Source organism: Saccostrea echinata, unplaced genomic scaffold (genome assembly GCF_033153115.1).
Source record: "Saccostrea echinata isolate AGI-Se365-2 ecotype Australia unplaced genomic scaffold, CSIRO_AGI_Sech_v1 ptg000009l, whole genome shotgun sequence".
Lineage (NCBI taxonomy): Eukaryota > Metazoa > Mollusca > Bivalvia > Ostreida > Ostreidae > Saccostrea > Saccostrea echinata.
In genome coordinates this window covers 32,154,195-32,178,018 of record NW_026889758.1, presented here as the reverse complement: position 1 = coordinate 32,178,018, position 23,824 = coordinate 32,154,195, and the positions used below count along the sequence as shown (strand labels likewise).

General features: G+C 34.2%; 1 protein-coding gene across 1 annotated transcript in view; it reads right to left on the bottom strand.

Annotated features, from left to right (window-relative positions):
• Nucleotides 1–2,904: 2,904 nt before the first annotated feature.
• Nucleotides 2,905–23,824, bottom strand: part of LOC133182223 (unconventional myosin-IXa-like) — a 56,574-nt gene continuing 35,654 nt past the window's right edge. Inside the window, exons 32-44 of the mRNA XM_061316977.1 lie at nt 22,933–23,016; nt 21,578–21,861; nt 21,221–21,334; nt 20,846–21,079; nt 20,005–20,110; nt 19,817–19,890; nt 18,030–18,222; nt 17,757–17,885; nt 15,673–15,910; nt 13,291–13,423; nt 12,716–12,864; nt 11,569–11,717; nt 2,905–5,401 (exon numbers count right to left, since the gene is read on the bottom strand). Of these exons, the coding sequence (XP_061172961.1) occupies nt 5,097–5,401; nt 11,569–11,717; nt 12,716–12,864; nt 13,291–13,423; nt 15,673–15,910; nt 17,757–17,885; nt 18,030–18,222; nt 19,817–19,890; nt 20,005–20,110; nt 20,846–21,079; nt 21,221–21,334; nt 21,578–21,861; nt 22,933–23,016 (2,192 nt within the window). The 3' untranslated portion in view covers nt 2,905–5,096. The remainder of the gene's footprint in view (nt 5,402–11,568; nt 11,718–12,715; nt 12,865–13,290; nt 13,424–15,672; nt 15,911–17,756; nt 17,886–18,029; nt 18,223–19,816; nt 19,891–20,004; nt 20,111–20,845; nt 21,080–21,220; nt 21,335–21,577; nt 21,862–22,932; nt 23,017–23,824) is intronic.

Sequence of the window (23,824 nt, the reverse complement as noted above, 5' to 3'; positions counted from 1 at the left end):
AGTCTGAGATCCTTGATTGGAATGGATTCAAACAAAAATTCATGGCTCAATGGCATACCATAATCTTTTACCAAGGTTAAAATATAATGTCAAGGTCACTCAAAAGCAAAATATTTTGCAGGTCGCTGCATTTCATTCCAAATTTTTCTTTATTATAAATTTTCAACTTTTCATTTCCAACATTTTAAAGTTTTCATCTCAGACATTTATCATGTAGTACTTTTTCAGTTGTGAGCCCTGTAGAATAATGACCAGGAGTCATTTTATTGAAAAATGAATCCTGGTCATTATTCAATGTTGAAAAATGACCCTTGGTCATTATTCGGGGTCAAAAAATGACCTTTTTGCCTGTAGAAAAAGTGGCATCACTCTTATAATCTGCATACCCTACATGAAGAAACGTAAGGTAATCAGAGATTACAGAGCTCACCTAAACAAATGCTGTCTTTAAGTAAAGCAAAGTCCCTAATTTATTAAAACTTATAAATAATCTTGTAGTGTGCATCCTTAGATGCATCATCCATGCAAGTTTGGACCAGGTAGGTCATACAGTTGCTTGGGAATGGACCTGCTCCAAACTTTAACCTGGTCACTTTTTTGGAAAATGTAGGTGAAATCCAGCATCTGAAGTAACTCTGCTAGCATGTATTAATATGTATTATCAGTTCGAAGTTGGTTAGCATAGAGTTACTTAATAGAAAGAAACTGCTCCAAAAACTTTAACATGGTCACTCATCTAGATTAAATTCAGCATCCAAAGCAAGTCCCAAGTCCAGTATTGTGTATCCTTAGATGTATCATCAATGCCAGTTTGGCCCATGTAGGACAAATAAGAATGAACATGCTCCAAAAACTTTAACTTAGTCACTCATCTGAAAAATGTAGGTCAGATCCAGCATCCAAAACAAGACTGGTCGTGTGAGTCCTTACATGTATTATCCATGCAAATTTGGTCAACATAGGGCTTATAGTTACTTTAGAATGAACCTGCTCAAAAAAACCTTAATCTGGTCATTCATCCGGAAAATGTAGGTCAGATGCGGTATCCAAAGCAAGCCTGGTAATGTGCATCCTTAGATGCACCACCCATGCAAGTTTGGTCAATATAGGTCTCATAGTTTACTTAGAAATAAGACCTGCTCCAAAAACTTTAATCTGTTAACTCATCCAGAAAATTTATATCAGATTCAGCTAGCCCTGGTAGTGTACATCCTTAGATGTATCATTCATGCAAGTTGGTCAAAGTAGGGCTTTTATTTACTTGGAAATGAGACCTGCTCCTAAAACTTTAACCTGCTCCAAAAACTTAAATCGGGTCTTTCTTTAGCTAAAATTGCAACACCTGTAACCTTGACTGGTACAATTAAACATGCTTCATCTTCCATGCATCTCTGATTAATGTAGGGAAAAGAAATCTGCTCCAAAAACTTTAACCGGCCAGGGACGCCGACACTGAGAGTATTACATAAGCTCCCCCCCCCCCCCAACTTTGTTGAGGTGACCTAAAATGGCCCCCATAGAATAATGACCCCTTGTAGATTTATTGGAGTATTTTGGGGTGGGGGGTGGTTAAAAAGATTAAAAATTATAAATCAAAAGGCAAGGGCCAAAATGCACACTTGAGGTAAATCGAGCAAACTGTAATGATATTTTGGACTGTTTTTTTAATGATAAATTGACATCAATTGCCTTCTATCTACACGAAGTGTTCGTCAGAAAATGCAAGAGAATGAAAAGTTGAGACAAAACCTTGGCATCAATTACCTCTATTAAACTTTGTATTACTCTGCTGGGATGTGGGTCATTTTCCAACAGGGGTCAACTTCTTATATAGTTAGCACATGTAGAATTCTGACCCCTTTTTCTCTACTATAAATTACATTTTTCAATGGCTTGGGGTCATTTTTCTTGGGGGAGGGGGTGTCATTATTCATCTTTACACCAGCAATGAAAACAGAATTAAAGACTTCCCTTCTATATTTTTTGAAGAATAAATCAAGAACAAATCATTGATATATAGGTTTTGCTTGGCTTAAATTTTAAAGAAGCTTTTGAAGATTTTACCCTGGGGCACATATACCGGTTAGTGTTGTGAACTTTTGCTCATCTCCTTTACAAATCAAGAATTTCGGTTCAAGTTTGAGATCAGATAGGTGAAGATGGAACTTATGAGACATACATAATGTAAACTAGTCGAGGGAATACAGCCATAAACGTTGAGGAAATACTGTTTTTAGGTGCAGTTGCCAACATATAACTCAAAAGGACATTAAAGGCAATTAAAAATTGCATGCTTATTTAACTCATGCAAAACTTTTAACTTGACTTAAAGCTGTATATATATATATATATATTTCCATTTCTATTTGTTTTCTCTGTGATAACTCTTTGAAAGTTAGTTGAGTTGAATTCTTGAAAATTCTACCGGAATGCGAAAGGTCAGGAGCTAAGAAGGCTTAATATGCATGTAATTCTCGTGCGGCTGTTTTGGGGAAAACTAAGGAGGCCTAATATGCATGCTTTCTTTGTGTTTGACGTCAGTGGGCGGGGACTATCGAAATTGACATGTGAGGCGTCATGTAATTTAAATCTATTAGTCTACATTTTTAAAATCTAAATTTACAATTTTATTTCACAATGAAATGGAAATATAAGGAATCACTGTCTAGTTAGTAGAGCATGCCAGGGACATCAATGATAGTTTGAAACGTGGGATAATTTATGCATAACGGGCTTTGCCCATTATGCCAATTATCCCACGTTTCCAACTATTGTTGATGCCCTGGCATGCTCTACTAAAGTGTTCTAGACAGTGATTCCTTAAATATACAGTGTAATGTTTTTATTTGGAAATGTGGTTTGAAAATAAATAATATTTATATGATCAGAAAACAAACTTATGTATTTGTTTAATGCTTTTTAATTGTTCCCATTCAAACATCATATACAGTGCAATTAATACCCTTTATTGATAAGTGAATAAATGGAATGGTCCTCCAATATCACATGAAATATATCTCACTTTGAATATTAAATGAATTATGAGCAAATGATGAACAACAAGATAAATCCTTTAATTCACAGAACAGATATTGGTGACTAATTTTTTATTAATGAGAGACACATTTTAATCTTGTTCAGACATTTTCTCTTGGATTCTGAACCTTTTCCTGTTTGTTCAACATTGATAAAAAAAAAAATACAGCCATTGTTCATTATTGAAAAAAATACAGCTATCTGCTTGCTTATAAAAGAAATAAAAATAAAGTTTCATCAAAAAGATAGCTACTGTTAGGAATGTGATACAGAGCTAAACATAAAAAAAAAATTGAGCATCAGTTTGATGATGGACTTACCCATTTACTACAAAATCAGATTTCAGTTTTTTCAACAGTCCCTTTTGTTTAAAAATATAATTTACAAAACTTTCCCATACCAAAATATGCAATAACGAATAGTTTGCTAGCATCAATGTTTTGTAGCCTTAAGAAAATCGACAGAGGCACTTGTACAGAAACCATTAAAAAACATAAGTGAAGAAAAAATACTCTCATAAATAAAAAGTAAAGACTATATGAAAGTGTGAAATCAATTCTTATCAGACACCGGATATGTGAATGATCTTCATGATGTAAGGAGTGAAGGAGGTCTAGCCAGCTTTACTTTAAAACTCCTCTACACAAAATGTCTCTAGCATAGCACCTTTCATTAGATGAGAATACTGTTATGTATCAGTACGAACATGTTTTTTTTTTATTTGTATGACAGTTTTTAAGTTGGTGTTTTAGAAGTGTTGCCAAAGTAAATGTAAACAATATAAAATTGTCCAAGATCTATGACACTGTGAAGCTCCTGGGAAAGAGCAATACTTTCATACATTGATGAAGGCCCTGTTATAAACTATGCAGTAAGAAATGTTAAAATGAAAATAGAACATATTTTGGTGGTCAATTGCTGTAAAATAACAATAATTTAGTGACATTTGTACACTCATACTTTGCGTACACAGGAAAAACTCTATGGATACCTAAAATCCATCCCAAATTATTTGTGACAGGTAATAGAACAAGGATTAGCCTCTATTTTAAAAAAAAAAATATGAACAGCTGTAACAAAAGCACATTCTTAGCATCAACCAAGAGAGTGTTTCTATTGTGTCATATAATATCAGTGTCCATGTTTATAACAGAATCATGGCTATTTTAATATCACCAATGCTAAACACTCTTCTGGAAAATAGAATACTCAGTAATGCAAAAGTAATGCACATGCAAAAAACCACAAACTACATCTATTACAGCCCTGACAGACAGCCTAACAAACTGACCAGGAACTGTACAACTACCATTCAATCGTGTTGTTCTAACAGCAGCAAAAAATAATGTTGAAAGACAAAATTACATGGTACAAATGAATATTTACAAGGACTGTGTCTCAGATCAGACTGGCATTAAGATAACAAGATAAACAAATCTACAGCTTCTAATGTCACCATGGTGACAACTTCTGTACTGCATGACTAGAATAGTTTTTACGCATCAAGTGCATAAACCTACACTTCTCATATTTAATACATAAACACTTAGTAAAATTCACGTCTGCATTTTATCCCTGCATACAAAAGCGCTATACTATCTATTATTGCACTTGAAAAATACACAAGTTTTGGCAAAATTAAATTGCATATTAATGTCATTTTACAATATCATAAAGCACACTTAAGATTGAAAATAAATATATAGTGAACCATTGAGTTATCTAGGCACTTAATAAGTCTATAATGCATTTTCTTTATTTATAATAGTAAAAAAAAAAAAAAAAAAAAAAAAAAAAAAGAAAGAAACATAAAACTAAAATTTGAACAAAAAGCAGCACTGCAAACATCTCTCAAACCCTAGCCATCCCATTTACAAAAAATGACTATGTGGCATGTCATTGCATTTCTGTCTTATGTACACAAATGAGGTAGAATATGAATATTCATGATGACTTGGAATGGTTTTCCACAACTGATATGGGTCACTGTAAAAATGGATGACACATGATTTTTTAGATGTGGCAGAATGGCAAATGTGGAATGGCAGGGTTCTCCAATACTAGACCATAATTTCATCCTCATCCTCACAAATATTATGTAGGGCCGGAATGGAGACAGAACTGGACTCCCATGAGGGTTCACGGGTGTGAGCAATAGGAAGCACTGCTGGTCCCTCCGAACTATCAGAGTTCACAGAATCATTTACTGTGCTCTCTAGAGGGTCACTAAAATCATCACTGCTGCAGGAAAGACACTGATCCCCCCGTTTATCCAGTAGAGGTCTGTATCGTTTGGGAGGTCGTTTACAAGGATTGTGGGATACTCGTCTCTTTGTAAGGTGCTGAAGTTGTGAGGGTGGACTCACTGTAATAAAACAATTAAGTATGAGTACACAGTATTTCATTTTCTCCATCAAATCTAAGATTCTGAATAGTGATTTAAATATATACAAAGTAAACTGAAATTACACAATCTTTATTTTCTTTCAAAATTTGAAGCAGACATAAAAATGGTATGTTTAAATTTCTCATATTAACTTCTTAATCTAATGCTTCTTATACAATGAGGGCAAAATTACTGTTTACTAGTAAGGACTATAGATACAATTTTTGGAATCTTTATATGTTTTATGATAAAGAGGAAGTATGTCAGAATATTGGTTCAAGATGGAAGAAATTAAGAATGTTTGATTTAATATACACATTATTTTAATATGGAAAGTGGCATTATTTAATTTTTCAGAGAGAAATGAAATAACATGCAGCTAAATGACAGTTTTACAATTTACTTTGTTCTTGACATATCAGACAATTTTTAAAATGCACAACTTCTGCTAGTCAAACTTAAAAACACTGGCAACAAGACATTTAGAATAAATGTGTTAGTACTGCATATGAACATTCTTTTAGCATTACTGACCCCAGAACTGAAATTAAAATACTTCATCCTTTGAAAAACTTGTAGAAAAACCTCTTAACATGCATATATGGATACCATGGAAGAAAAAAAGTATCCCTTAAGTAGCTCTACTAGTTTGTGCTTATAAAGAAGCACCTGAACTTGAAACACTTTTCTTTAGTTTTACATTAACAGAATTATGTATCTAGCCATTTTTTTTTTTATATACATGTATGAAATCAAATCAAAAATGTGGGTGTAAAAGCATTTTGAAAGTTTTTACATTAAATTACATGTATTCTTTTTGTAGCCAACTGTACTAAGAGTAGAATTTTGAAAGGATTCCACTCACTATATTCTATTTATAAAAAAAATCACAGCAACATTGTTCAATGAAATAAAAAAAGTTATTACATTTTCAACAGTGAATTACTGTAATTCATTTATTGAATAAAATTTATATTTTGTCACAGTGTGAAAGAATATCAAAGTGATATTTTGTCACAGTGTGAAAGAATAACAGAAGTACAGCAAAACTTGACCTTTTCCTTCCCTTCATGAAGAGTATTGTAACAAGAGGCCCAGGGGCCACATCGCTCACCTGAGCACTGTGGCTAGGAAAAGAGGAAAAATCTGTTTAGTATTGAAAAGCTTAAATGCATAAGTGGTCCCAACCTACCCCTAAAAGGGAGTGGGGGGGGGATGATTTGAACAAAATTAAATCTACACTAACTAAGGATACTTACATGATTTTTTGACTAACTGTGACTTTTTTCTCTACAAGTTTGAACTTTCATTGTGGCCCCACCCTACCCCTGGAGGTCATGATTTGAACAAACTTGAATCTACACCACCTGAGGATGCTTCCATATAAATATGACCAATCATAGCTTTGCTGTTCTTGAGAAGAAGATTTTTCCTATATATTACTACGTAAAACTTTGATCGTCCATTGTGGCCCCACCCTACCCCCGGGGGTCATGATTTGAAAAAACTTGAATCTACACCACCTGAGGATGCTTCCAAATAAATATGACCAATCATACTTGTAAGTTTGCTGTTCTCGAGAATAAGATTTTTGAAGATTTTTCCTATATACTCCTATGTTAAACTTTGATCGTCCATTGTGGCCCCACCCTACCCCCGGGGGTCATGATTTGAACAAATTTGAATCTACACCACCTGCAGATGCTTCCATATAAATATGACCAATCATAGCTTTGCTGTTCTTGAGAAGAAGATTTTTGAAGATTTTTCCTATATGCTCCTATGTTAATTAAAACTTTAATCTTCCATTGTGGCACCACCCTACCCCCGGGGGTCATGATTTGAACAAACTTGAACCCACATCACCTGAGGATGCTTCCATATAAATATGACCAATCATAGCTTTGCTGTTCTTGAGAAGAAGATTTTTGAAGATTTTTCCTATATACACCTATGTTAAACTTTGATCATTTATTGTGACCCCACCCTACCCCTGGGGGGTCATGATTTGAACAAACTTGAATCTACACCACCTGAGGATGCTTCCATTTAAATATTACCAATCATTGCTTTGCTGTTCTTGAGAAGATTTTTCCTATATATTCCTACGTAAAACTTTGATCGTCCATTGTGGCCCCACCCTACCCCCGGGGGTCATGATTTGAACAAATCTGAGTCTACACTACCTGACAATAATTCTACATGAGTTTCATCTTTCCTGGCCCACTGGTTCTTGAGAAGAAGATTTTTCAATAATGCCATTTATTTTTTGCTATTTTGTAATTATCTCCCCTTGGAAGGGGGCGTGGCCCTTCATTTGAACAAACTTGAATCCCCTTTACCCAAGGATACTTTGTGCCAAGTTTGATTGAAATTGGCCCAGTAGTTCTGGAGAAGAAGATGAAAATGTGAAAAGTTTACGACAATGCCAATGACAACTACGACAGACAACGGACAAATTTCAATCAGAAAAGCTCACTTGAGCCTTCGGCTCAGGTGAGCTAAAAAAAACAAACTTACTGGTCTGTTATCAAATAGAGTAAATAAACCATCCTGACAGAGATGTAAACTGCCAAATTCTCCAAATATGTTGTTGAAATCCATACTACAGTGTTTTCAATCTCACAATTGCTAAGCTATGATGTCTCAAACACTCATCTATGACATCACTGCCTAATGATACTATGTTACGAAAAGACACAAACAAACAGAAAATCACACAAAATGTAATAAACAAAAAATTCCATATTTTGTAGTTGAATAGGGAATTTATTTCACAATTGATTGGAATAGTAGCATTTGGAAAGATTTTAAAATTATTCTTTTTAGTTACCATATCATAAAAATAAAATCCCACACACTGAATTAGGGAAGAGTCAACTTGCATAACATGTTTTTAATAAGAACTATAGGGTAAAGTATTGCGATATTCCTATGTATCAAATGCTCGTGAAAAATGTTAAGTTCTCTTGCACCCCTCCATTTTCAGATCCTAGCTGGAACACTGTTTATTGTAACTGTGTGTATCCAAACTATAGAAGCAGGGATCGACATTAACGGTTGTCTGATTGCCCGGGGCAAGTAAATTCTCAGTACGGGCAAGTGAAACTGCTGATGTACTTGTCCGATCGGGCAAGTGAATATTTGATAGATTTTTTAAATCTTACATTAGTTTATAAACAAAACAATAATTTGAACATTTGATTTCTACCAGGAATATATGACATTCTTTTTGTAGTCGGAAATTCCTCGGTAGCGCCGTTTATTCAAAAATCGGGTTCGTTATTCCATTTTTCTTTCTGGGTAGTTGACAAAACTGACTTCTTAACATTCTTATTATGAAATATGATATTTAAAAATAGCTCATTTATTTACTCACAGAACATAAAGAAAACCAGTTATTCTCGGCACACAATGTATTCTGATTAGGATATTTATGTTTCAAAACATGGCCAATGTTTTTCTTTAGCGTGGCTTCAGTTTTTCAGGGGGGAAAAATCTAAATTCACAAAAAGATCATTAAGAAAATAATTTTCAAAAATATGAATTTTATTTAAAAGGAGATATTGCTGCATGGCAGAGTGAGTTTACAGTATTTAAAATGTAGCATCACCTGCACATCAAGATATTTTTCTGGCACTTAACTTGCCAAATATAAAAAAAAAATATCTCACTTTATTTACAATAATAAATTAAGTTATCGGTTTCCCTTCTTTCTAAATTTTGGGCAACTAAGTTTTGTATTCGGACAAGTCAAAGTTTGAGTTCACTTGCCCAAAGGGCAAGTGAATCTGTAAGTTGATGTCTATCCCTGAGAAGTTGTGTTTTCAAAGAATTCCATAAAAATTTAGATTTTTAATAACCATGGCAAAACCATCCATAAAAACCAAAAACTGATAGAATTATGTATTTTATTGACATTGTACCAAAATTGTAGGAGAAAAAGCAGTTGAAATAATTTCATCGAAATTTCTATTTTTAAACGGGTAACACAGAACATTGTAATCAAACGCCAAAATTATACAAAATTACATGTATGTATCCTGATATCATGGACTTCTTTGCTACTGAAATTTGATCAGAACTGTAGGAGGATTGATATTTTTAAAGAATTTCATAGAATTTTTGAGTTTTAGTAATCATGGCAACATTGTTCCTCAAAATCAAAAACTGTTTTAAATTATGCATCTTCTTTTAGTCTACCTGTGCACAAAGTTGGACAAAGAAGGAGGAGTGAAGGAGAAGTAGATTTTGGAAAAAAAAAATTGTTCACAGACAAACAGACAAAGATGGATGACAGACACCTTTTCAATGCATAAGTCTGAGTTAAAGTTTTATTAAAAGATTTTGGGGTAAAGCAGAAGCAAACCAAGAGCCTCTGCAAGCCTTCTTCACAGGATTTGGTTTATATTTTTCCATTAAGAATATGCAATGAAATGTCTAAAGAAACTGCTTATTTGAAAACTCAAATTACAATATAAGAGATTAGTTTAATTCTTGGTGAACATAGAAGAGGACAACTAATTTTAACAATATAGAGAACAAAAGGCAATTTGATTACATTGCTCCCCTGTGTCACATGGAGCTTTCTGACATTAACATAAGTAAAGAATCTCATTACAATAGCCCTAAAATAAGCCAAAGACAACCATTTCAACACATTTATCTACAAAATATATACCAACATTTGCTTATTAGGTAATGAAAAAATAAATTCTATACTTATCAAAGGAAATAAATAATACATGTTTGCTGGTCATGTCTTTATTTTCACAGAAGAGTTTTCATCAATTTGTAGCATAGTGGCTCAGAGAATAAACTTCATTGATGGTATTTTCTTATGATATGAAATGAAAATTGACCACTAATGCCCTTAAATAAAGCAGAATTTCCTTTAACCATGAATACTTTTGTGTGAATTTTGGTTGAAAATGGCCAAATCACAATTTTATTAGAAGAATAAAATGTTAAAAGTTTATGTCAAATATACATACAGACAGCAAAAATTAATTCTGATCAGAAAAAAAGAGAGAATAAAAAGTTCTGAAATAAAAGGTGAACCATTGTATAGAAATATACCTACAATTAGACCCATACACAAACCATCCCTGAGAAATTAAAAGAAATATTAGAATGATATGAAAGAAATGTTGCTTTTTATAAAACAGGCATTTTCTATGTAAACAAAGGTACAGGTAAAAAGAAATAATAATCTGAACATTCCAATTACCACACACTACGTTTGACTACTCCTTGGTCTTTGGTTTGAATTTACTTTCCCTTTTGATTTCTTCCCTTATAGAAAAGAACAAGTTTCTGGGTTAATTAATGCTACTGTGTAAGTTGTACAGATTCTGAACAAGGTGCATTGTGACTTGTACATGTATTTGACAGCCTTAATTAATTCAGACAATATAAAGCATATGGTGGGGACTGCTAGTAGTTGAGTATCAATGGTCTGTACATTGGTTCTTTAAATATACCAAGAATTGTGTTATACTAATAGTGCACATTCTATTGATATTGAACTTGTACAGAAACACAGTGAACACATTTATTTAAAAGTATATTTTAAAGAAGTCATATTTAACAGATCATTGATACTCATTTGTTTGGGTTATTTGGCACATAAACAAAGGTACTAGAGTATAAAAAGCAGCAAAAGAAAAATACCGGACACCCTGAGTAACCTCCCTTCTCATTGTTTACCTTTATGTGTCTACACCAAAAAGAACAGTACAAAATCAAATCAACTTTGTTAAAAACTATTATGTCATATTTTCTAAAGAAGCATGTTCTATGCAACTATACTTGGCAATGATATAAAGTTATGCAAACTGTGTATAGTCTCACCCACTCTGTTTGTCTGATAATAATCAGGACATGCATATAAACTATATCTTGTTACATCAAAATGTTAATACCTTTACATAAATTCCCATTCCTTTATATTGCTTAATCAAAATTGTCATTTTTTATTGCACAACTCTCTTTATTAGTCTTCAATTAAAATAACATGATTGCCCAGACTTCTCACTACTATTCTCTGAATGCAAAGCTCAAAACAGGAAAAGAAAATCTTTGATAAGTTCTTTAAAAAGTCAACACACATCACACAAATTCCTTTTTGTGCAAAATATACATACCTGGCAGGTCAAAGGTTAATGCATATTCTTCATTTTCCTCTTCATCAGCAGTATCATATATACTGTCCACGCCATCTGTACTCAAACCATCATCATCGGAACTCAAGTGCCGACATTCCAAAGCAGGAAGATTCGTAGTGAGATTTTCCCTGTTATTTCACATAAAAATCTCATCAAAAGTTATACAAAACATTCAGAAAAGAGGATATCAACGTTACACTTTAAATATACTTGCAAAAAAAAAAACAAAAAACCCAAACTTGAAAAAATATACTGCAGTTTACACTATAATATGATGAATACTACCTCTCATTACCAGATGTCCAATATTGTAAAATTCAAATTTCACTCATCCTGTACACATATTTTGACACCAAATTAAAATGGAACTATAGTGACATAATACTCTTCTGTCTTACTGCTAGCCTGTCACTGACCTTTCCTTCTGTATGGACCTTGTGTGTGAACACAATGTTTACTTCTGTCTTACTGCTAGCCTGTCACTGACCTTTCCTTCTGTATGGACCTTGTGTGTGAACACAATGTTTACTTCTGTCTTACTGCTAGCCTGTCACTGACCTTTCCTTCTGTATGGACCTTGTGTGTGAACACAATGCTTACTTCTGTCTTACTGCTAGCCTGTCACTGTCCTTTCCTTCTGTATGGACCTTATGTGTGAACACAATGCTTACTTCTGTCTTACTGCTAGCCTGTCACTGTCCTTTCCTTCTGTATGGACCTTATGTGTGAACACAATGCTTACTTCTGTCTTACTGCTAGCCTGTCACTGTCCTTTCCTTCTGTATGGACCTTATGTGTGAACACAATGCTTACTTCTGTCTTACTGCTAGCCTGTCACTGACCTTTCCTTCTGTATGGACCTTGTGTGTGAACACAATGCTTACTTCTGTCTTACTGCTAGCCTGTCACTGTCCTTTCCTTCTGTATGGACCTTATGTGTGAACACAATGCTTACTTCTGTCTTACTGCTAGCCTGTCACTGTCCTTTCCTTCTGTATGGACCTTATGTGTGAACACAATGCTTACTTCTGTCTTACTGCTAGCCTGTCACTGACCTTTCCTTCTGTATGGACCTTGTGTGTGAACACAATGCTTACTGCTGTCTTACTGCTAGCCTGTCACTGACCTTTCCTTCTGTATGGACCTTATGTGTGAACACAAGGCCTTTTCCTCCTCTTCTGCTTCCTCCACATCCATCTCCTCAGAGACTGCTGCCTCCTCACCGATACAGGTCACTTCAGGCTCAGGGAGAGTGGGAGGGGGGTGTACTGGACTCTGTGTAAATAAATAAATACAGGCTTTACTATCTCTACTGAAGTCTCTTTTATTTAGAGTTGGGAACAGAAATCTCTGATGAGATTGTAGCTCTACTGGTTTGTACTTCCAAAAGAAATGAAGTACTTGGACTTGAAACTTTGATAACAGCATTTTGACTAGCATTTTGAAAGTATTTCACAGAAATGTCTATTTTTAGTAACCATAGCAACACTGTTCATTGAAATCAAAACTGAATATAGAGAATTATGTCTCTAGTGTAGTCTAAGTTATATTGAAATCAAACCAAAATTGTTTACAAATGTAAGGATCTTACTATGGCATAAGCTCTTCTGGTCTATGACCTGTAGAGCTAAAAAATGGCTTTCAACCACTTTTGCTTGGTTTTTGAACAACCATGAGAATGATGATACAGAATAGCCTTACCCTAGCCCTCATACTGAGGCGAACGACATGGAGACGATCAGCAGCAGTCACCTCAGCAGTTTCCAGTGTGCTAAGGTCATTGAACGTTTCCTTCATCTTGAACAGTTGCTCTGTTATTATTTGTTTTATCACACTAAAAATAGAAGTTTTCCAAAGTTTGCAATTAAACTTAAAGAATGTAAGGATTACACCTCTCCATCAATAATCAATACTGATAACATTTATGAAAAATTTAAAAAGGACTTTTGTGAGAATTGACATCCTTAATTTTCAAAACAAAAAAATAAACATGTACATGATTACTCCAGTTGTATAATGTTTGAACAGTAAATGAACACCATTAAAACAAGAGGCCCATGGGCCACATCGCTCACCTGAGTAACTTTGGCCATGCTGTTCTTTACCAGATTTCCTCCCTTTTAATATACCTATTGTGGCCCCGCCCTACCCCTGGGGGTCATGATTTGAACAATTTAGAATCTACACTATCTCAGGATGCTTCCAAATAAGTTTCAGCTTTATTGGTCCAGTGGTTCTTGAGAAGAAGATTTTAAAAGATTTTTCTTTTATATTTCAATGTAAAACTTGGATTCCCTATTGTGTCCCGCCCTACCCCCGGGGGTCATGATTTGAACAATGGATGCTTCCACTTAAGTTTCAGTTTTTCTGGCCTAGTGGTTCTCGAGAAGAAGATTTTTAAAGATTTTTCCTATATATTTGAATGTAAAACTTGGATTCCCTATTGTGGCTCCGCCCTACCCCTGGGGGTCATGATTTGAACAATTTATAATCTACACTACCCCAGGATGCTTCCATATAAGTTTCAGCTTTTCTGGCCCAGTGGTTCTTGAGAAGAAGATTTTAAAAGATTTTTCTTATATATTTCAATGTAAAACTTGGATTCCCTATTGTGGCCCCGCCCTACCCCCGGGGGTCATGATTTGAATAATCTAGATTCTACCCTACCCCAGGATGCTTCCATATAAGTTTCAGTGTTTCTGGCCCAGTGGTTCTTGAGAAGAAGATTTTTTAAGGTTTTTTCGATATATTTCAATGCAAAACTTGGATTCCCTATTGTGGCCAAGCCCTACCCCTGGGGGTTATGATTTGAACAATTTAGAATCTACACTATCTCAGGATGCTTCCAAATAAGTTTCAGCTTTATTGGTCCAGTGGTTCTTGAGAAGAAGATTTTAAAAGATTTTTCTTTTATATTTCAATGTAAAACTTGGATTCCCTATTGTGTCCCGCCCTACCCCCGGGGGCCATGATTTGAACAATGGATGCTTCCACTTAAGTTTCAGTTTTTCTGGCCTAGTGGTTCTCGAGAAGAAGATTTTTAAAGATTTTTCCTATATATTTGAATGTAAAACTTGGATTCCCTATTGTGGCTCCGCCCTACCCCCGGGGGTCATGATTTGAACAATTTATAATCTACACTACCCCAGGATGCTTCCATATAAGTTTCAGCTTTTCTGGCCCAGTGGTTTTTGAGAAGAAGATTTTAAAAGATTTTTCTTATATATTTCAATGTAAAACTTGGATTCCCTATTGTGGCCCCGCCCTACCCCCGGGGGTCATGATTTGAATAATTTAGATTCTACCCTACCCCAGGATGCTTCCATATAAGTTTCAGCTTTTCTGGCCCAATGGTTCTTGAGAAGAAGATTTTTAAAGATTTTTCTTATATATTTCAATGTAAAACCTGGATTCCCTATTGTGGCCCCGCCCAACCCCCGGGGGTCATGATTTGAACAATTTAGATTCTACACTACCCCAGGATGCTTCCATATAAGTTTCAGCTTTTCTGGCCCAGTGGTTCTTGAGAAGAAGATTTTTAAAGATTTTTCTTATATATTTCAATGTAAAACTTGGATTCCCTATTGTGGCCCCGCCCTACCCCCGGGGGTCATGATTTGAACAATTTAGAATCTACACTACCCCAGGATGCTTCCACATAAGTTTCAGCTTTTCTGGCCCACTGGTTCTTGAGAAGAAGATTTTTTTAATGACCCCACCCTATTTTTGTCTTTTCTTGATTATCTCCCCTTTTAAGGGGACGTGGCCCTTTATTTTAACAATTTACACTCCCCTTCACCCAAGGATACTTTGTACCAAGTTTGGTTAAAATTGGCCCAGTGGTTCTTGAGAAGAAGTTGAAAATGTGAAAAGTTTACAGACGGACGGACGGACAAACGGACTACGGACAAAATGTGATCAGAAAAGCTCACTTGAGCTTTCAGCTCAGGTGAGCTAATAATTGTAAACTTTGGGCTTATTTTCCTGCTTTCAACACTTTGTACAATCTCAATATCTCAGAATTATTTTTCAAAAAGTATTGGCATCTAACACTTCAAATTAAAGGCTGATCAAAAAACTTACGCAGTTTGTCTTGGCACTTGGTTGAGGGAATCTTGAGCTTGTAGTTTTTTGTTGGTTCTGAGTAAGGCAGGGGCAAATATAATAGCTAAACCATTAGATGACATTTTGTTTAAAGGTTCATTATTGGCTATTCTTGCTAAATGGAAAATGAGTCTTTCAAACAGATCATGATTTGGTTTAGGAAGTTTCTCAATAACTGCATAAATAGCTTGTAATCTCTCCTTCTCATCTTGAATTTCTGAAATATTTAATGGAAAATTTGAATATTAATGACATTTTTGTTCTATTATCATTTTTCAAACAAGAGGCCCATGGGCCACAACGCTCACCTGAGTCAATATGGCCCTGCTGTTCTTTGTCAGCAGATTTCTTCTTCTATATATTCATACGTAAAGCTTTGATCAACTGTTCTAGGCATAACCTATCCCCAGTTGCCATGTTTTGAATGAAATTGAATCTAACCTTTCTGAGGATGCTTCTATATTCATATAACTAATCATGGTTTTGCTGTTCTTGAAACGGAATTTTAAAGATGTCTGCCATCCTACCCTGGGGGGTAGGAAGGGAGGGAGGGTTCAAGATTTGAACAAACTTGAATCTACACTACCTAAGGATGCTTCCATATCAATATGACTAATAATGGCTTTGTTGTTCTTGAGAAGAAGATTTTTTAAGATATTTCTTATATATATTCTTTTGTTAAACCTTGATCCCCGATTATGGCCCCACCCTACTACTGAGGATGCCTTGAACAAACTTGAATATACAATACTTGGGGATGCTTCAATATCAAAATGACTAATCACGGCTTTCCTGTTCTTGAAAAGATTTTAAAAGATTTTTCCTATTTATTCCTATGTAAAACTTTGATCCCCCATTGTGGACCCACCCTACCCCCGGGGGTCTTGATTTCGACAAAATTGAATCTACACTACCTAAGGATGATTCCATATCAATATGACTAATTGTGGCTTTGTTGTTCTTGAGAAGAAAATTTTTAAATAATTTTCCTATATATTCCTATGTAAAACTTTGATCCCCCATTGTGGACCCACCCTACCCCCGGGGGTCATGATTTGAACAAATTTAAATCTACACTACCTGAGGATGATTTCATATCAATATGACTAATTGTGGCTTTGTTGTTCTTGAGAAGAAGATTTTTAAAGAATTTTCCTATATATTCCTATGTAAAACTTTGATCCCCCATTGTGGCCCCACCCAACCCCCGGGGGGGTCATGATTTGAACAAATTTGAATCTACACTATGTAATGAAGGTTTCCCATAAAGTTTCAACTTTTCTGGCCCAATGGTTCTTGAGAAGAAGATTTTTAAAAGAAGACACCAAATTTTCACTTATTCTTAATTATCTCCCCTTGGAAGAGGGCATGGCCCTTCATTTGAACAAACTTGAACCCCCTTCACCCAAGGATGCTTTGTGGCAAGTTTGGTTGAAAATGGCCCAGTGGTTCTGGAGAAGAAGTCGAAAATGTGAAAAGTTTACAGACGGACGGACGGACAAACGGACTACGGACAAAATGTGATCAGAAAAGCTCACTTGAGCTTTCAGCTCAGGTGAGCTAATAAAAAAGAATGTAATTTACTGTAAATCTCTATTTTAACCACAGGAGTCAGCAGATTCCTCAATAAACAATGTAAAATTAACCAGTGAGCTGTTAAAATCTAATATTAACAACATTTCCAAAAGAAGCGGTCGCCGTGAGGGTCTGTGTGATATCACATCATTGGCTTCTGAAGTATTTCGAGTTGAATTTATCAAATAAATTATTCAAATGTTGTTAATATTAGATTTTAGGGTCAATTATGGCAATTGAGAGAGGGACTGGACCAGAAATCAGGTAAGAAACATAGACTGATGTAAATTATACTGCATGTTGTTAGTTTTACTAAATAAGGTGCTAAAGCAGAATTTGCTCGCTACAATAAAGCTTACTTGTTAATGTCTACATTGTTTATTGATAAAACTGTGAACTCCTGTGATTTAACCTGGATTTTTTCCCCAGAAATTTATTAAAATGATTCATTTAACAATAGGATTTTCCTTGTCAATTAATGCAGATACCTGAAGTTCTCAGAAAATCATCATAGAGTTCAAAGGTCAATAAAGGTTCTGGCAGTTCACGGAAGAAATACTTGAGCATTGTAGTTAAAACATGAATAGGATACTCTTCAATATCTATCGAAGTCAAATCTGAAAAGAAAAATTTAAAACTTTGAAGAGAACTTTCATGTATAGTCAAATCTTTCATTCTTCATATTTTTCAATAGATTTGACCTACTTATCCTTTTTTCTTTTCAAAGGAATATAGTATGCATATATATTTTTGCATCGTACCTTCTTTGCCACTGTCAATGTTTTGTTTGAGTTGTTTGACCTTGGCATTAGCACCAGATTTGCGATAGACACCAACAGTATACATCCCATGGGTTTCTATGGCGTTTATTAATCTTTCCACTATAACGGGAATTTTATGCTCATCAGAAACTAGACTAGCAAGTGGAACACCATATACTTTGGACCCAGGATTCTGTGAAATAGAAATAAAGTCAATACTAGTATGTTGTAAAGCTTATGCAAACAGATGTACAAATATAAAAAGCTCACTGGAGTAAACTTATAGCCAATGGAAAAAAAGGTTTCTGTCTTAATATATCCTTCTCTGCTTGTTGATATGCATGAACGTTTAAGAAATATAATATGGGCTCCAAATAGTAAACAATATCTTTAAGAGAAGTATATCGGTAAAGCATAATATAATTTTGACTGCATTAGATAGCCTAGCAATATAAAATGTACAGTCAAATCTAGCAAGAGCCAAACAAAGAAGACACTAGCAAAGCTAAACACTAAATGTAATTCACATAAAGCTTAATGATACAATGTATACATTTAAGGAGTCAGCAAAATATGTTTGTAAAAGAAATTGTGCAAAGTGCCTACATTATGTTCTTAGTACATAAAATTTTTAAATATATTAATTATTTTTTGTTTAATAAAAATGAAAAATATGTACATGTACAACACAGGGCGGCAAAACATCAGAGAAAAAGACAACACTGAGAAACTCACAAGGTTTGACAAAACCCGCACTAAGTCACCTGAACCCCAGAAAAAGCAGCAATCAACTGGGAACTAGTGAGAGAGAGAAGGAGCAGAGTTTGTTAATAAACTGATTAATTAGTGCACAGCCTAGAAAATTTAACCTCTCCTCCTCTAAACACACATGCAACTGTCTGCCAATATTGTTATTGATTTTAGCATTGTATTTAAATAAAATGTTAAATTCCTATTTTGTAATCAATTTCTGTTTAAATAGATTCATATTTGAGCTTCTGTACTATTCTAAATTTTAAACTATTAATAAATGACCACTTTCATAGCAAGACAAAAATTAGTTGGTATGAAAGGTCCTATTGACCAATATATATATATATATATATATATATATATATATATATATATATATATATATCAATGTAAGTTTCTGTCATGTTTACATGATCTTTTGCCACCCAACAAAGGTCAAATCTAAGATAATTTCTATGACAACCCAAGCCATTTTATAGTTTTTTTCTATTTAAATTTAACCTGAGCCATATTTTTGAGCTGGACAATAAGAGCCAGAACAGTTGGCCTGGCATGGTCCATTGACTCGACCCGGGGTCGCAACGGCTCAAACAATAAGTGTGGACGTGCAGATTTGGGGGATAAAGGTTGTTTGACAGGGCGAGTAGTCTGAAATCATAAAACTTTAATTTGTTTTTTTCTTCAAGACAGTATGAGCTGGTATCCATGGAAAAGTTCTACATTACTAATACTACCAAGCATTGAATATGTTCAAGTTAAAAATTTGGAGGATGCAGGTTTGCAGGAGAAATCCTAACTATTGTAGCATGATATATGGAAACAAAACGAAGTCTTGAAAGATAGTAAGTAATGTATATTGGTATATATGCATGAATATGACATCCTTATATATAACAAAATATGTCTTACACTGTACTAAGAGGGATAATTCATAATTAAAGCTTCAACTTTTCTGTAGAGGTAAAGGATATAATTCAAGATAGAGGTTTGGCAAGGCAATTTACTGCCAGGTGATTAATTAACACTGAGTTTACCTGGTTGACCTGTGCACCTTTACAATGGCTTGTTGACTTGTTCACACATCTCTTATGGCACGTATATCTACAAACTATAAAACAAAGACTTCTCAGTCAAAAATGGGAAAATAAAATATATTTGAAATTAACATTCTGTATCAAAGTGGTCAGGTTTTACAACTAGGCTCATAACCACATGCACTAACCTTGGCAGACACTTCCTTTTTCCATGATCCATATAATATTGGAGCAAAACTCACAGAATGTTGGGATACCAAACTGGGTTAGACTGTACTTGTGTCCTAAAAACTCCTGAAATACATGTACTGCCAATCTTATGCCCTGTTCACACGGAGAGTTTAATTCGTAGTAAAATAATGCGAAGCAAAATGATGCGAATTAAACTAATGCGAATTAAATTGCGTTCACACGACAGCTAATGCGAAGTAAACTAATGCGAATTAAAATTTTATTTCTACAATAAGCCATTCAGTAAGGCTATTATGACGTCATTTACAAATCACGTCATATTGTGCACAGCAGATATACATTTGACATAATGTCATAGTGTCTGTACACATTTTAGTGATTAACATGATATTCCTTTGTTTTCTACTCAAAAATAGCACAAGTACCTATATTTGACCATCGACATGTGGCCTGTGACCTATTTCTGCCCTTACGCATGCGTCGAAATTTAATTCGAATTAGCTTCGCTTAGCGTTCACACGGAGCTAAAGCGAAGTAATTTAATGCGCAGTAAACTAATTCGAATTAAACTAATTCGCATTAAATTCTCCGTGTGAACGCGGATCAAATTTAATTCGCAGTAACTTACGTTTAATTCGAATTAAACTCTCCGTGTGAACAGGGCATAAACATACTATCTATATTTGCTGAATAGAACTTCATTCATGTGTTCTGACTTTTGTTCACATTGTATTTAATTTCTCGCTTTACCAAACAGTGACTCTGTTCCTTATCAAACATAACTCAAGCTTGTTATTGTTTTTTCCTAACTGATATCAAACTATGAGAAGCACTCACATATATATCCTTTTTTGTTTTCTCTGGTTTCTGATTTTTGTTTTCCACTTTCTTGTCCGGCTTCTTCTTCTCTTTCCTGTGATGTTTAATGAACTCATCCAGAAATCCCCGGAATGCGTTTACACCCATTGTGACTGGAAACGAAGCATTGGTCCTTTCAAGCTTCACCTCTGCTTCCAGAGTTACAGCAAACTTGGTCAAGAGATTCCTGTATGGCAGATGAATTTCTCCTTTCTGTTGAAAATTACAAATCATTTTCATTTTTTGAGGAGACAATGGCAGCATGTGAGAGTTCCCAATCCTTAAGTACTTCTATTTAATCCTAAATCAGAATTTATTTCCAGAATTTACATTTATTTGGGAACACTAACAAACCTGTTTTTCTACAGATATGGTTGCCTGCATTTCTTTGTGGAAGGCATTCAATGATCTTTTAAACACTTTATCAAAGATTGTCTCTTTCTTGTTAACTTTGTTGTAATCTTTCAACTGAAAAAAAAAAACACACATAAAAACTATACAATGTAAAGAAAAAAACACCTTAACAGATTAGAATATTTTGAAACTTTTTAATAAATAGAAACATCTTTGTTTTCATTTACAAAGTTTCATAAAATATGCAATTCTCATAAAACAGATCAAGATATTGCCCTTCTATTAACATATAATTTATGGGTTTCATATATATTCTTTACCAAGAATATTATCAACCTGTCCACAGCTGTACTCTACCTTTTTGTAAATGAATATATCCAGGTTAGCAAACTCTGAGAATTCTGTGATGACAAGATCGGCGGGGTACTGCCACTCGGAGGTTCCCTCCACCTTCCAGTTACCCCGCACAGGTGATTCAGACCGTTTCTTGTCAAGCTGTTGTTTCTGTCGAGGCTTCTTCCGTCCTTTACGTGCCAGATCTTCAGTGGAGGACCGCTGATCATCGGCAGACTTGACATCTGTAGGTGAGGCAGGGGAGGGTTGGGTAGTGGAAACCTCTGTTGGTAATACTTGGACACCCACTGAAATAAACTAGGGAGTTTTATTCTGGGTAATCTATTCACTACCACAAAAATAAATCAATTAAGGGCTGATTTATTAATTTTCTTAATTCAAAAATATGATGTACATGTATATAGTGATCATCATCATAATACACATTATAAAATCTACATAGAAATTATAATAATCTTGAAGATTTGTTAACATTAAAAAACAACTGAAAATAAATACTGACTTAGTTTGTATTTAGATTTTCTACAGAATAGAAACATAATCAGAAGTAATCTCCATCATTAAATACACTCTGAAGTTTAACCTCAAAAGAATTATAGAACAGTAAAATCATCACATTTCAATCACCTGTATTACACAAAATATGTAACAGAGATAAGCTCTAGCTATTATTAAACAAAAATATTAGATCACAATTCTATTTTCATGAATGACAAAATCAAAAGACTTTCTGACACCTCATTACTTGGATATTTTTCAGTACATCCAGCTAATTATTAAATGCTTCCACATGCCATGTTTATTTTCCTACACAAGTTGCTTACAAATTTAAAATGTTTGATAAGAAATTTAAAAAAAAATCCTATCAGGGACAGTCATGTAAAATAAATGTAACAAAGTTATACCAAAATCATAAAGCATGGGTCTTCAAAAATTCTTATAGTTTATAAAAACATCTTATTAAAAGAAAAGTTTAAAATAGAACAATTCTAATTGTTATATTCAAACACTCATATTTGTTATTATTAAGAGTTGTCATAAACTGGTAAAGAATTCTATTCAGATCAACATTTGAGTACCTAAGCTCTGTACCTCTATAAGGTCATCACGCTACTCAGTCTTATAAATGAGGTGTCCTTTTGTTTGCTTTACACATTTATATACACCTTACATTTTTATGTGTTTTTTTTTTAATTTATGACAACTTTATACATGTACTTTCATCCATGGGGGCTGATTGCTTGTCATTTACTTACATTTCTCTAGTTATAAGTTTGCTATATATTCTGACTTTTGTAGATCATTTTGTTGGCTATAAATACTTATCAATGAGGTCACCTTGCTTTATATTTACTTACATTTATGGGGTCGCTTTGGTTTCTGGAGCTGGACTGGAGCAGTATCTTCGTCGCTGTCATCATCTTTTTTCACCTGTCTTTTACCTGTTGTGTTTACGATATAACCATTGAAAAAATGTTTACGTAAAATCTAGTAAACTTTTCTTCACCAATTAATTCAATGTCAGCTATCCAATTCAAACAATTTAAACAAAAACAAACTTTAATACAGGGGTGAACAATTCAAATCACATCAATTCTCACTGCAATCCACATTATCTATAAAGTTAAAACAATTTACATTCTCAATCAATTTTCCCTAAGCTAATACAATGACCACTCAGTATTACAAAGATGTATATGATTTTTATGGTATGCCCACGGGTAATGCAGTGTATAATGAGCTAACTGTATAAAACAAAAAGTTATGTTAATGAAAACTTATGAAATCCATTAGTGAAGTTGATGAGTAAATGAAGAATGAATCATATGATACAGTAGATTAATTCAAGTCAAGTAATAGTTACAATTTTCATTCTTTGGATAGTTTACATGCTAGAATATTGTGTGAATCTTAGGAAAATTAATATTTCATATAGAAGAATTTGTTAGTTAACTTTGTGAAAGAAAGTTAACAGTTTTCTAACACAACATGTTATTAGAAATCAATGATGTAAGACAATAAATTATTCTGCCTTATCAATGAAATAGCCTGATATACATGTACACATTAATACCTTTATAAAACTTCACAGTTTAAACTGATATATGGGTATGCACTGATCTTGAGTCATTTTTATAATGGGTATGAAAATCAAATATGAATTTCCATGCTTTAATGGACACAGCACATATAGGAGTGATTTTTTTAAGTAGCTCAGTAAAGTCCAAAAGGTTCAAGCCTACTCAAGTC